Here is a 14,850-nt window from a genome sequence, read left to right as displayed (position 1 = left end):
CCGCAAGACCTATCGATAGCGGCTATCGATATGGACGGTTACCAGCGTGCTGTTAAGCGCACGCTGTTAGCTCACAGCAGCACTGCTAAAAATACGTTACACTTAAATAGATTAAATTTTTTTACATTTGAACAACTTTAATTTAATTAATTAATACTTATTAATCATTATAAAAGTTATTAAAGTTGCAATATATTTACCAAAACACTAGTTTTCTTGGATTGCCATATTTTGTAACACATTTCTGGTTTATAGATTTGGTTTTCAATAAAGTCATTCAAGAGAAAGTCCCTCAAATTCCTGGTCTTAACTTAAATCCTTAGACTCCGAAGCCTCCAGAGGTGATGGGCGTGCTCCAGGGTGAATCCCAGGCAGCTCATTCCAATGCCCACGGACCAAAGATAAAAGGCGCCCTGCAGAATGTCCAGGGTGAGCACCACCCGCTTGTTCCGCCGAACTGCCGCCTCGTTGGTGACCGGATCCGTGTCTGTCTGATCCCCCAGATCCTCGAAGAACTCCTCGGCATTCGGCGACGTTAAATCCCGGGTGATCAGATCCATTTGACGCCAGTGCTCAAAGAAACCGTGCTCGTGGAAGCCCGAGAAGAGCGACTCGAGCCGCTGCAGGAAGGGCGATCCTCTGGGCAGGATGTAGGTGCAGATCATGGAGCGCAGGTACTCCTTGACGATATGGTAGGAGGGTCGCTCCGCCTGCGAGTTGTAGGTGAGGGCCAGGAAGTCGCGGGCGTGAAAGTCGCGCATGATGAAGGCCGACCGCTGATCGCGACGACTGACCACCAGTTGGTAGTAGGATGTGGTCAGTCCCAGGGGCAACTGGCGAATGCGGCTCTCCAGCAGGCGGTACTGGTGCGCCGTCAGGACGGGCTTCACCGCCTCGTACATGGTGCTCACCGCATAGACGTGCACATCCAGGTGGGCCAGTTCCGCCACCCGGTCCACCTGCGCCGCGTAACTGGGACGCACGAATGCGGACTCCAGCTTGGCAAAGTAGATGGTGGTCAGGACGTAGCTGAAGAGGATCCAGCCCATGAGGATGGTGCGCATCGAGCTGAAGGATGAGAATCGTCCCGCCGGCTCGCCCACGTGCGTTTTGCCGAACACTTCCAGAATCTCAGTACCAGGTGGCCTGGATGTGGGTAACCTGCCGCCGGGGAATGCCCTCTTGAAGCCTCTGCATCAGCCAGAAGATCAGCACCACCGTCAACAGGGTGACCAGCAGCAGGTGCCACACGGATCGCCGGAACACACGCACGAAGATCAGGTACTCCGGCTGGATTTCGGAGGCGGGCACCACCAAGTACAGTACGCGACGTGTGTGCGGATACAGCACCTCCACCTCCGGCCAGATGCAGTCGAGCACGAAGCGGGAGTTGGGTCCGAAGTGGGTGAGCCCGCCGACCAGGTCCCTGACCACTCCGGTGAAGTTACCATCGGGCAGGCAGCGGCCGTAGGACTCGTCGTCCGCCGGCAGGACATAGGTCACGGAGGCATTCAACATCCGGGCGGCCACCCGGGCGGCTACTCCATCCACCGCCTGGTAGCCGGCACTCTCCACGGGATTCCTGGGCACCGCCATCAAGGGATCCGTGAACATGGAGAAACGCAGGGGATAGCCCCTCAAATCCTTCATCTTGTGGGGGAAATACAGATCCCCTCCCGACCGCCCAATCACCTGAAGACCCCCCACCGCAAACGGATCGAAGTCAGAGAAGCCACCATCCGCATGGGTAATGGCCAATCCGTAGAGCAACTGCTTGGCCCAACTGCCGCGGAAGAGATTTAGTAGCTGATCCTGCCTGGCATCGGGCCACATAAATAGGTACTTGTGCAGATGTTTGCGTGGCTGGCGGGGATTCAGCATATCCAGGATGCGACGGACCAGGGAATCCCCCTTTTCGCCCGCCGGAATGTGGAAGATGCTCAGGCTGTCCGTGCGGCGCAATGGCTCCAGCTCATGGGCCTCGATGTTCCGTGTGACCACCGGCAGTCGACTGGCCACGCAGCGGTACAGCTCCAGTTCCACAGCGGAGTGACCCGGATCAAATGAAGCCGGGCAGCTGGCACAGCGGTACAGATAGGTCACCTGGACATTCTGCTCCACGGCTATGCGGCAGGCCATCTCGGCCAGGGTACGAATTCCGGGCAGGGAGAACAGGAGCAAAAAACCAACCGAAGTCGCCATTCTGTAGCAGGCAACTAACCAGGCAAATCTCTTTTTGGATGACCCCAAACTGTTCTTGAGGGAAATGTTTTTCCCTGGGGTGCAGTACTGCCCAATTAGGAGTTACGTTGCGTGAAAAGTTCATTAGTTGCCATTTATGGGGGTGCATACATAACTAGTTTAAGAACCAGGATTTTAAAAGAGTAGGCATATGAATAGCTTTTGTTTTGTCAAATAAATTATAATATTCATTATAATTTCATTAACACTGGGCTTTAAACATTATTTTCTTAAATACAAAATTATGGCTCTTGCATTTTAAATAAAAATTCAAATTTAAAATATCTTTATTTTAAGAAAATGAAAATGAATTATAATAAGATAAAAAGAAAGGAAGCAAACTTCGTCAAGCCGAAGTTTATATACCCTGGCAGCTATTGCAAAAATTAAACTTCCTTAAAACATCTAAATTTCGAATTACATGAGTACCCATTTAAGATTTTCACCTTACTTATTTGATCGTTCGTTTGGCAGCTAAAAAATGTTATTCTGAATTATTAAACCATATATCCAAAAGATTTAGAAAATATCTGGTATTTAGAGAAGTTACAACTTGTTTCATTTATTTCTGTAATATTCCGATAGTTTTCCAGGGATTTATATGATATAGTAGTCCGATTTTGATCAAATTGAAAACGTAATTCTAAAATAATAAATATCGAAAAACCTAACAAAAACAAATTGTAAAAATTTAGTTTAATTTTTTTTTACCGATTGTTCCTATGGAAGCTATATGATAAAGTCAAAAAACTAACAAAACCAAATTGTAAAACCAGCAAACGTAATAATTTAATTTAATTTTTTACCGATTGTTCCTATGGAAGCTATATGATATAGTCGTCCGATCCGACTCGTTAAGGGTTTCAATCAGATAACTTTAAAACCGAGAGTCTAGTTTGCGTAGAAACGGACGGACAGACGGACATGGCTAGATCGACTCTCCTAGTGATGCTGATCAAGAATATATATACTTTATAGGATCGGAAATGTCTTCTTCACTGCGTTGCAAACTTCTGACGAAAGTTATAATAGATGGGTATATACATAAATTACTATAGCAATAGTTAACGTTTAAATACCTTATAAAATATAAGTTCACATGTAAGCTTGATAATCTAATCACCTGAACTTAATTATGGGTTAATGAATACGTATGCTGATAAGGTGTTGTTTGTTCTAAATCTGCATAATCGCGTCTAGCATTTAAAGTCATTGTGAAAGACGCTGCAATATTCACTTTGACCCGACGAATCTTGAAATACCCTTGCGTTTAGAATTCAAACTGGTTGCTTAAGAATCATTGGATAACACATTTTAGTACTTGTGGAATCACAATTAGTTAATTTATGGTACACTAAGCAAACAAATTACATTTTATAATCAACTTAATAAAATTAACAAATCAAATCAAAGTAAACCTTGATTTGAACTTAATGTAATATAAAAGGGTATAAACTAGTTTAGCATGAAATCCTTGAAGTAACGTGTCGTGAAAAAAACTAGACGAAATTGTTTTTTAAAAATTTCTAAATTTTCAGAAACAAATTGTTAAAAACAATTTTGTATTTTATTAACAGAGCTTCGAAATGAGTGACTCTTTCAATCCACCAGTAAGTTAATTTAATATATCTAAGGACTTTTTGTTTATATCATCGTGCTGTAGTGTCTGAACACCTGCGAGATGTATCCACGTCGGAGGAACACGGAATTTTATAGATCTCCGGAGCCACGAGCCTCGTGCCAAAGTCACCGGGCGGAGCACCCACGAGATGTGCTGAATATAACCCCAGCCCAGAATCGGGAGCTCGCCCGTCGATTGCCACGAATACAGCCCCCAAATAACTCTGACAGTAACATGCTCCGCAATGGATATTTTTCCTAAGTTCATCAAGAGTTTCAGGATCAAAAGGCTCTTAATACAATTTTGTTAATAAGAATACTTATGTATTTGCATGGAAAACAAAAATCAAAAGAAATGTAATAAAATTAAGGAATAAGGAATAAAAAACCTAAGGGGAGCAACCTTCATTTGAAAAATATTTCTTTCTTAAAATGGTGTTTTCTTTTTTCAAACATGATATGCAGATCTTAAACCAAGAAATATTTCTTAAAAAATAAATTTTATTTCTCAAAATAAGAAATAAAATTTTCTAAAACAAATATTTTTTAAGGTTATTGCTCTACTTTAAAATCGAAATCAGCTTTAAATCTTATTCCTGTTGTCACCCGAAAAAAAAAACTGTTAAAAAGTATATTTTCTATTTTTAGAAAGGTTTTTCTTCGAAGTTTACATTAAGATATTTATACTATAAAAATTTATCTTGAATAAATTGACATTTTTGTCATTGATTCAAAGGCGAGATTTCTAAATTTTAAGCATTTTTTCTATGAGTGTGGTGGCGGGTTGATAATTTCTAAATATATTTTTTTATTGAATCGATATCCCTTTTTCGTGCAACGGGCCGAAGAGCGCTTGGCCGAAGAAATAATCATTTTATCGAAAAATCATCTTTTAACTTCTTATTTTCACCTTGGTGGTTAAGCCAATGCTTAAAAGGCGACCTCAACTAGCAGCTGCGATTTGACCCCGAAGGACTACTATATTTTTGGGTGCCGTCAAGGATAAGTGCTATGGTAACCATCCAGGGTCGTTTGACGAGCACGACATTGAAGTAGCCATTGAGGACCATACTATTCAAAAAGTGCTATAAAATTAGGTCGATCGGATAACATACTGCGATGCCTCCCGGTGAATTGTAGTGGTCTTGTGATCTGAAGTGATCTTAATAAAAAAAATATATTTTTTAGTTGTTACATACCTATTTAACTTTTCTAAATGCATATGAATCTAACCGTAGAGAGTATTAGATTGCAACGTTATCTGTAGCTATATAGATGAGTCTGAGTGAAGACCTTTGAGCGGTGAGCCACAGGTGTAAGGTGGGATCTATATTCCGATATGTTCTGGATTAGACTATAGATCTTTCGATGGCCCATTGTTCTTTGTTGTCTGCCCGATTTGTTGTCCCAGCAACATGATTAATGCTCCATGTTTTGCAATTTGGTATTCCATTTTTAGCATCGGATTGATAAAGATGCGCCTGAACAATCGGCGACCCCGCAAAACAAAGCCGACTGCAAGCTTATCAAATATCTGCCTAGTAACACCTTAATTGCCAGGTGATCACTTCACAACGTAATCCTAATCGCTTGCAAAGTGGGTTGTGGAAGGGGCCCCCGTCACCTGTTGAACGGTTGAAAATCAAAAACTTCGAGTCCGATTACAACTTATAAAAATAAAAGTATTTACACAGTAAAAAAATGTGAACGTTATAACAATTAATTAAATTATTAAAGTCGTATACCTATTAAATCATGATTCAAAATTTTTTCTTTTAAAACATATAATATAACATAACATAATATATCAAATCCTGCAAGTGCTTTTCCTTTAGAGGATTTTTTCACAATACATATCATTGAAAAAATAAAAAGAACAATTATTAACAAAAAAATAACGTAGCCGCAACCGAGATAAAAAAAATTTACCAAAAACGAAACCGTAATTGAAATAATTATATTGATTGCAACAGTAACAGTTACCAAAACCGATATTTGATACGGTTTTAATCCCTGTATAAAACAGCTAAAGATGCATATAATTATAATAAATAATAATATCAAAACCTTCTAAATAATATATTCATAGCTAACATTATTTTGTAAGCTAATAATATCAGCCGTTTTATCTTTTTATGGTTTACCAAAAACGAAACCGTAATTGAAATAATTATATTGATTGCAACCGTAACAGTTAACAAAACCGATATTTGATACGGTTTTAATCCCTGTATAAAACAGCTAAAGATGCATATAACTATAATAAATTATAATATCAAAACCTTCTATATAATATAGTCATAGCTAACATTATTTTGTAAGCTAATAATATCAGCCGTTTTATATTTTTATGGGTTAAATATTCCAAATATTTTTAGATTTGGGTACCAACTAAAGAACGCCTGAGATTTTGACTTTTCTTTGACTTCCATGAGTAAATTGAAAAGCCACCGTCTAGCGAACACCTCTAGCAAAAAACCAAATGTTATTCTCGAATTTAGATAGTGTCTTTTGTTATGCGAATCTCTACCTAATCGGAGAGCTTATCGCCTGCAATTTATGGAATGCAGCAATTGCGATTTTCGGCTCCAGGGGTCGATCAGATCCGGCGGAGTGTCAAGGCTACGGATGCGACCGGTCGTTGGCCGCAGTGCAATCGTCGGATCTCGGTGGCCGGGGTATAAATACGGGCACCGAGCACTGCAGCAGTATGATTCGACAAGATGAAGTCGTTCACGGCGATCGCATTCCTAACGGTGGCTCTGCTGGCCGCTCTCGGCCAGGCTAAGCACCTGGACTCCAAGGTGGCGGACAAGGACTTTCTGGTGAAGCAGCAGTTCGTGTTCCAGATCATGCAGCACATCTACCAGGACGACGTCTTTGTCAGCCCCTTTGCGGCCAGCTTTGTGGAGTACAAGCCGTGGGAGCACGTCACCGACTATGTGCACCCAGAGATGCTGGAGTTCTTCTTCGAGCTGTGGCAGCACGAACCCTTCACCGACGACATGGCCTGGTCGGTGATGTACGAGAAGCACGAGGAGTACGCGGTGGGTCTGGTGCGGCTCTTCTACTTCGCCAAGAACTGGGAGACCTTCCAGCATGCCGTCTTCTGGGCTCGCCAGCACGTGAACAAGCAGCTGTTCGTGTACGCCTTCACCATCGCCAGCCTGTTCCGCGACGACATGCAGGGCGTGGTCCTGCCGGCCCACTACGAGATCCATCCGTGGAGCTACTTCGACAGCCAGGCCCTGGAGTGGGCCGAGCACTACAAGATGCACGGCTTCCATCACGTCAAGCAGATGGACAACATCTACAACGTGGTGATCAAGACCAACTACTCGAACGCCCACGGTGCCCTCAACTACGACCACGATCTGGCCTACTACCTGGAGGATGTCGGCTTCAACGCCTTCTACTACTACTTCAACCTGGACTATCCGTTCTGGACGAAGGGCGGCGAGGAGCATGTCCTCAACAAGGACTCGTCGCGGCGAGCTTTACCTGTACGTCCACTGGCAACTGCTGGCCCGCTGGTACATGGAGCGTCTGTCCCATGATCTCGGCGAGGTGCCCGCCTTCAACATGTACGTGCCGGCCGAGTCCGGTTATGCCAGCAATCTGCGCACCTACTATGGAGTGCCCCAGTGGCACCGTGAGAACCACCACAACTTCTATCACGGCGACAACTACGAGCACATCGAGCACGTGGAGATGTACACACAGCGCGTGATGGACTGGATCCACAAGAACGACAAGTTCGACATGGAGACCATCAATGTGCTGGGCAACATCATCCAGGGCAATGCGGACAGCGTGGACAAGAAGTTCTATGGCAGTCTGGACAAGCTCTACCGGTACATCGTCAACGAGGGCCACCACTACGGCAGCGGACACGAGAGCTTCCCGGGCCTGTTCATGCACTACGACACCTCGCTGCGCGATCCCATCTTCTACGAGGTGTACAAGACACTGGTCAGCCACTACTGGCACCTGATGGAGACCTATCCGGAGTACAAGAAGAAGGACTACACCTTCGAGGGCGTCAAGATCGACGGCGTGCACATGCCCGAGAGCCTGACCACCTACTTCGAGTACTTCGACTCGGACATCAGCAATGCCGTCAATGTGGAGACCTCAGTGGAGGGTGCCACCGATCCGCTGTACCTCTTCGGCCGCAACTCGCACTACAAGGGCGCCAGCTATGTGATCAAGGCACGCCAGCAGCGCCTCAACCACAAGCCCTTCGAGTTCACTTTGGACGTGAGCGCCGACAAGGCCCAGGATGCCGTGGTGAAGGTCTTCATTGGACCCAAGTACGATGAGCACGGACATGCCATCCCGCTGGAGTACAACTACCAGAACTTCTTTGAGCTGGAACACTTCAAGGTGCATCTGGAGGCCGGCGTTAATCACATCAAGCGCGCCAGCGGTGACTTCTCCTTCTGGGTGAACGACCGCACCACCTACCTGGAGCTCTACCAGAAGTTGATGGACGCCACCAACAGCGAGTACAAGTTCAAGCTGGACCAGTCGGAGGCCCACTGCGGCGTGCCCAACAGGATGATGCTGCCGCGCGGCAAGAAGGGCGGCCAGATGTTCCAGTTCTTCTACATGGTCTTCCCCTACCACCAGCCCGAGGTGGCCCAGTTCACCGGCTACGACCCGGTGGTCAGCTGCGGCGTGGGACACGGTTCCCGCTACGTGGACGCCCTGCCCTTCGGCTTCCCCTTCAACCGACCGGTGAAGCACGACTACTACTTCGATGTGCACAACTTCAAGTTCGTGGACGTCAAGATCTTCCACCGCGACGAGCACACCAACGTTGTCTAGATCGAAGATCCAAGATCCCAGATCTTAGATCCATCGCAAACGAATCGAATACGAATAGGAATACGAATACGATCATCAACGAACTAACGATTATTATATGTTATATCTTTGTCTACATCCACTTCCCCCCATAGAAGCCGTAATTTAATTCAGTTTTCCCTTAACTTGTCAGTACACCTTGTGACCATTCAGAAATAAACGTATCCAAACAACAAGCTTACCTGTTTGCTATTCTTTTTAAATTATTTTGCAGTTTTCATTAAAGTCTTGGACCCATAAATAACTTAGTTTCTGTGGATTGACTGCTTAGATCTCCACAAAGATCAAAGTGAGAATACAAAATAGTTTCAAAAACTACACTTATAGTTATATGTATCAAAATGAAACAAAAAACAACACTAGTTTATTGTACTCACAAAAACACAAGGATAATATTATTTAACATTTTCTCAAATATAATCAATTACACCGCTACAATATAATGGGTAGTGCCAAGAAATGGGTACATTTATACAAATTTTGAAACTTATATAACTAAACTACTAGATCATTTACGATGTTACAATTCGAAAAAGAACGGAAAGAAATTTTGTAATGATTTTTGGTGAACACATTTTGAATTTATGTCAATTTAAAATTTTAAATTTTGTTTCTAAGATAACAGTGCGACCATCTTGGATTCTAAATTAATCGATATGTCGGCCCTGCCAAGTGCGGAGTTATCGGCTTATCGTCAACATCTGGCAACGCTAGCCACACAGCTGATTAGCTTAAAGCCCCAATTGTTCTTGTTTTCTCGTCGGGAGACGAGCACAATTGTTTATTAATTTTGCAAATATATTTGTGGAAAACAGAAAACAAACATGAACAACAACAAGTGTTAAACAATTGCTTGTAAACATAATGCACACCGGGTTGCACTAACTGCAGTAATGGATAAAACAAAAGCAAAAGTGAACTAAAAAAGATAAAAGGTGATAAAGGTTAGATTTTCGTTGTGATGGTTAGGAAGATAGAAACACAAGTGATTCATTTTTCGCGAAAAGCATTCGGAAAAGCGCTCCAGGCTGCGGAAATGCTCTTTTAAAGCAGCCAAAGACTGAGTGGCGTCATTAAAAACATCGTATGATCCGGTCGAGCCCTCTGATTGGCTGAAAGCGCTTACGCATGCTTTCCCGCTGGCGCGTGTGTGTGTGTACAGTGCACAGTGGGACACATTCAATGAAAAAAGCTTGAAGGATTGGGATATATTAAAATTCACACAAATTGTTATTTGTATAACTCACTCAATTCTGCAAACTTTCGATTAAATTAACCAGCCCGAATAGCTTGCGTTTTTTTACATTAATCAGGCTAACTGTTTAACATCAAATTTAATTCAAAACAATGTACTACGTTAACATAAATGATAAAGTCCCAATAGATACACTATTAACGCACATTTAAGTAACCAATAATGATTACTATATAAATAGTTCAATGCATTGACTCAAAGAAAAAACCTTTTCTATGTTCATCTAGCAAAATTTATAAACATTGCAATTATGGTATAAAAAACTGATTTTAATAATTAATATTTAAATTTAGCAATTTTTGAAATAGGATATAAAATTTTGTTTAACTTAAACTCGATACTCGTCCCACTGTTGTTTTCGCTGTGTAATTGCGCCGCCTAGAAATTTAATAAACAAACCCATATGTACATACGTGGGCCCGCCAATGTTTAATTGCACAACGTTATTGTTGTTTTCATCAGCAGCATAAGCGATGGACACAAATCCGATGAACTATATGGAGGCTCCGCTAGACGAATCGATGGATTTGTTCAAGCCGGAGGACGCCTTCGACATGATCAACGAGGTGCTGCACTCGGACATGCTGGACAGCTTCCTGAACGAAATGGACCTGCAGCCGCAGATGTACGACATGCTGATGATTGACGAGACGCCGCCTCGAACGCACCCCCCAACGCAAACGCCGGCCGTGGAGCAGCAGCCGCCGCACGTTAAGAGCGAGCACTCCTCGCCAGTGCACATCAAGGAGGAGCTGCAGCAACAGCAGCAGCCTCCAGTTGCTCGTCTACAAGCCGGATCCCCTCATGGCCTCCAACTATAATCTCCCTCAGCAACAGCAGCAGCTGCAGCCGGCTCTCCTAAAGGCCACCCAACCGACGGCCACCGTCCACCACATGGATACCCAGCGGTTGCCGACGAATAGCACGGTTTACTCGCCAACTATGAGCAGTAGTTTTGTCTACCGGTCCATATCCCCGCCCACGCCGCCAACGGAGTCGTCTCCCCAGAGTGTGAATGTCATGCAACCCGTTGCTGCAGCCGCCACTCCCTTGGTCCTGCAGTCGCATCCGCAACCCTTCATCATGTACGCCCAGCCAATGGCCACGAGTCCCGGACTAATTACCTCCGCCTCAGCCATGCCCGTGATGATGGAATCCCCGAAGACGACGACGACCGTGGCCAGTCCGAAGACCTCTCCACCTGTGGCTCCCCCGTCGAGCAGGGCCAGCAAGGTGAGAGTGGCGCCCCTGGCACCATCTCCCGGCGCCATGGAGGTCCAGGGCAAGGTGCCCATCAACCGGGTGCAGCCCAAGGTGAAGGAGGTGAAGCGCTCCGCGCACAACGCCATCGAACGGCGATACCGCACTTCGATCAACGACAAGATCAATGAGCTGAAGAACTTGGTGGTGGGCGAGCAGGCCAAGCTGAACAAATCCGCAGTGCTGCGCAAGTCCATAGACAAGATCCGGGATCTGCAGCGCCAGACGCACGATCTGAAGGCAGAGCTGCAGCGTCTGCAGCGGGAGCTGATGGCCCGCGACGGCTCCAAGGTCAAGGATCTCCTGCAGCTGGGCACCCGGCCAGGACGAGCCTCCAAGAAGCGTCGCGAGAGTTGCTCGACCATCACCACGGATGCTGGACTCACACCGCCGCGCAGCGACGTATCGGACCCTTCGCTTTCGCCCCTGCACTCGGACATCTCGCTGCCGCCGTCGCCCTACGGCGGATCCACCGCCAGCTGCAGCAGCGGTAGCAGCAGCAATGATGAGCCGCTCGTGGTGCCCAGCTCCATGCGCGGCATGGCCACCCACTCCCGCCTGGGACTCTGTATGTTTATGTTTGCTATCCTGGCCGTCAATCCCTTCAAAACCTTCCTTCAGCGTGGCCAGTTTGGCAGCAATGACGACATGGGCGAGCTGAGCGGTCAGAGACGCATTCTCTCGTACGACGTAGATGGTTAGTTTGGCAACTATATTTTATATTTCCCTAGCTATAGCTTTACTTTATTTGCATTAGGTGAAGGCTTTTCTGGCTGGCAGCAGAGCTCCTGGATATGGCTTTTGAATTTGACACTGATGCTCGGCTGCCTGGTGAAGCTGCTGGTATACGGAGATCCGCAGTTGGACGCCCAGACGGATGCCTACTGGCAGCACAAGCAGCGGGCCGACTCCCACTTTGCTCAAGGACAAGCAGCCCAGGCCTACGCTAGTTACTTGAACTGTTTGCACATGTTCGGATTGAGTCTGCCAGCATCGCGCTTGGAGTGTTACTTGCAGACTACCTGGCAGTTTTTGCGGTTCCTGTTCCACCGCCTCTGGCTGGGCCGGGTACTGTCGCGTCGGACAGGAGGGCTGTTCAGCAACGCCGCCAGCCGGAAACAGGCGCTGGCCTCAGCACGGGAACTGGCACTGCTCTTCAATCGACTAAATCAACTGCAGTTAACTGGGAACGGAAGTCGCGGTGACGGCAACGGCATCATGATGGCGCTCTTTGCCAGCAACATGGCTGAGGTGGCTCACAATCTGCTGACTCCGCGCGAGACCATCTGCATCCACGTGATGACGGCGCTGCGAATGAAGCGCAGCGCGCCCAAGTGGCTGCAACAGCTCTTCGCCCGCTACTACATGAGCCGTGCGCGCCAGGAATGCGGTCGCACCCGAGCTGCCGAGCAAACGCAGGAGTTGCGTTGGGCCTTCAGTGCCTATGGATATCGCTACTGCAGCACGCACGTCTTCAGCTACGATCTGAGCGACTCCGGCGAGCAGGATGGCTTTTTCACGCGTCTTCGGAATCCCTGTGACCCCGCTGCCCACGTTATAAAGGTGCTGTTGAATTTAACTAAACCATTAGACGTTTCAAAACTAAATAGTGTTTCTATTCCCGCAGCAATACCGCGAACATCTGCTCTTCAAGGCCATTCAGTGTCTGGTGGGAGCCGGTCACAAGTCGGGCGGGCTACCCGCATCTACAGCCGGCGGCGAGACGGAGCAACTGCAGCAACAGCAGCACAGCGGCACTATCGTCAGCAATGTTCTTAAGTACACGTCGCTGCTGAGGGACACCCTGTGGGCCGATGAGGATGAGCGCGATACCAATGTGGTTTGGTGGGCGAATGTCCTGGAGATCGCTGTGCACTGGCTCCTTGGCGAAGACACGTTGGCCGAGCAGCTGCACGACAGCATCAAGCAGATGCCCGTCCAGCTGCAGCAGTGCAGTGAAAACGATCATTTGCCCCGGGCGCTGCATGCGGTGCTCCGAGCCAAGATGATACTATTAATGTGAGTGAGAACAGTAAACTTGAAGAATGGCTGTTAAGTCAATAATGTACTGTGATTTTGTTCAGGAACAATGGCAACGCCCTGGACAAGAGCCTCAAGCACTCGGTGAACAACCTGTGCAACGAGTCAAGTGTTAAGCTTCAAGAGTGTCTGACTGTGAACAGGATCACCAACGCCAAGGGTATAAAGTTGGTAAGAAAGACTGCACCCTAATACACCAGCCAGTGGTGACCGAATGCCAGCAGACTCTTCCTCCAGAGATGACACGCAGGTGCATTGTAGTCGCATTGTCTGTCCCACTTGCCTCAGGCAATACAACTTCAGTGCAAGCTCTGTGCATTTCACAAACATCGTCGACTGTCTCTGGCAAAGGTCGCCTGGAATTCAACAACCCATATTCATTTTGTCCATTTCCCATTTCGCAGCTTTTCCAATTGCTTACCTGCTGATTGGTTGCTCGAAACTCGGACTGCCTTGTGGGAACTGGAGCACATGAATATAGAGGATGATGGCTTCTACCAAGTGCCCGGTGATGTGCTCGAAAAGTTCCAGACCGATTTGAATTCTTTGCGCAGCATTGTGGAAAATATACCGGTACGTTATCTATACTTTTTCAAGTGGTTTTCGAAATGTGATGCCCAATGGCGGTGTAGTTCTGCCAGTTCTTGGAAAATAGATTTTAAAATTTAATGTAAAAGTCTAAGAAAACGTTGGAAAAACGGTTTAGAAAACTGGCCATTTTTATCCAAAGTTAGATTATGGAAAGTGCTTAGTTTTTGAAATCATTTTTAGGAGCGACTAAAAGTATGCAATAAACAAAATTTTTTTTTATTGCATGCTCTTGGACCCCTTAATAAATATTTTTTCGGCGATTTCTGAATCACCCCCTTTGATTATGTTCCTATTAACACACTATTTGTTAACTAAACTTGTGCTTCCCCATTGCAGAACGCCCAATCGAGGATATATTTGTACGAGGCGGTATGTCGTTTGATGGCCGGCGCCTCGCCGTGTCCAACGCAACAGCTGCTGGACAGGAGTCTGCGATCGCGCTACGCCAGCTCGTCCATCTTCTGCGGCAGCAAGGATCGGCGGCACCAGAACTTCGAGGGCGGGGAGCGGGAGCGAGCGTCGGCCATGTACGTGGCCTGCAAGTATCTGCCGCCGGCACTTCTCAGTTCCCCGGGTGAGCGTGCTGGCATGCTGGCCGAGGCGGCCAAGACCCTGGAGAAGGTGGGCGACAAGCGGAAGCTGAAGGAGTGCTACCAGCTGATGAAGTCCCTAGGCAACGGCATTGGGAGCGTTAAGGCTTAGGACACTCGTGGAATGCATAACCTTAAGTGACAAGATCCTGGGATCACAGGCCGAGCAAATCTACATTGGATATCCAGCTATTTGTATCTCTACTTACTCTCCCCAGGAAATGGGAGTTTTTAGGCCTCTTTACGCTTTTCCCCTTTTTTCCCCGCCCATTTATTCTTAGATTGTAATTCAAAACTAATTTAATATGGAAATTAGTATTTGTTTAATATTTACCGTAAAGGATAAACATATTTATAACAATAAATATTTTAACAGTTTGACAA

The 14,850-nt window shown here is 46.2% G+C and overlaps 4 protein-coding genes across 4 annotated transcripts; 3 read left to right on the top strand and 1 right to left on the bottom strand.

The window, feature by feature from the left end:
- Positions 1-252: 252 nt before the first annotated feature.
- On the bottom strand, positions 253-2,232 carry LOC128260169 (uncharacterized). Its single transcript, XM_052992964.1, is given in 2 exon segments — positions 253-1,133; positions 1,135-2,232. Coding segments are annotated over 2 exon segments (1,890 nt in total). The 5' UTR covers positions 2,203-2,232; the 3' UTR covers positions 253-311.
- A 1,445-nt stretch (positions 2,233-3,677) lies between these two features.
- Positions 3,678-4,267, top strand: LOC128260192 (uncharacterized). The gene is made up of 2 exons (XM_052992995.1): positions 3,678-3,851; positions 3,905-4,267. Exons 1-2 carry the CDS (start codon positions 3,828-3,830, stop codon positions 4,121-4,123), a joined length of 243 nt encoding a protein of 80 aa, XP_052848955.1. The 5' UTR covers positions 3,678-3,827; the 3' UTR covers positions 4,124-4,267.
- A 2,299-nt stretch (positions 4,268-6,566) lies between these two features.
- On the top strand, positions 6,567-8,906 carry LOC128260168 (larval serum protein 2). Its single transcript, XM_052992963.1, is given in 2 exon segments — positions 6,567-7,343; positions 7,345-8,906. Coding segments are annotated over 2 exon segments (2,106 nt in total). The 5' UTR covers positions 6,567-6,584; the 3' UTR covers positions 8,692-8,906.
- A 524-nt stretch (positions 8,907-9,430) lies between these two features.
- LOC128260167 (sterol regulatory element-binding protein 1) lies at positions 9,431-14,844 on the top strand. The gene is given in 9 exon segments (XM_052992961.1): positions 9,431-9,665; positions 10,448-10,761; positions 10,763-11,942; positions 12,003-12,808; positions 12,873-13,264; positions 13,330-13,456; positions 13,690-13,710; positions 13,712-13,858; positions 14,213-14,844. Coding segments are annotated over 8 exon segments (3,342 nt in total). The 5' UTR covers positions 9,431-9,665; positions 10,448-10,458; the 3' UTR covers positions 14,579-14,844.
- Positions 14,845-14,850: the final 6 nt, after the last annotated feature.

The sequence above is a fragment of the Drosophila gunungcola genome (genome assembly GCF_025200985.1).
Source record: "Drosophila gunungcola strain Sukarami chromosome 3L unlocalized genomic scaffold, Dgunungcola_SK_2 000014F, whole genome shotgun sequence".
NCBI lineage: Eukaryota > Metazoa > Arthropoda > Insecta > Diptera > Drosophilidae > Drosophila > Drosophila gunungcola.
The sequence above is the reverse complement of the archived record's forward strand: the minus strand, read 5'-3'. Positions and strand labels throughout refer to the sequence as shown.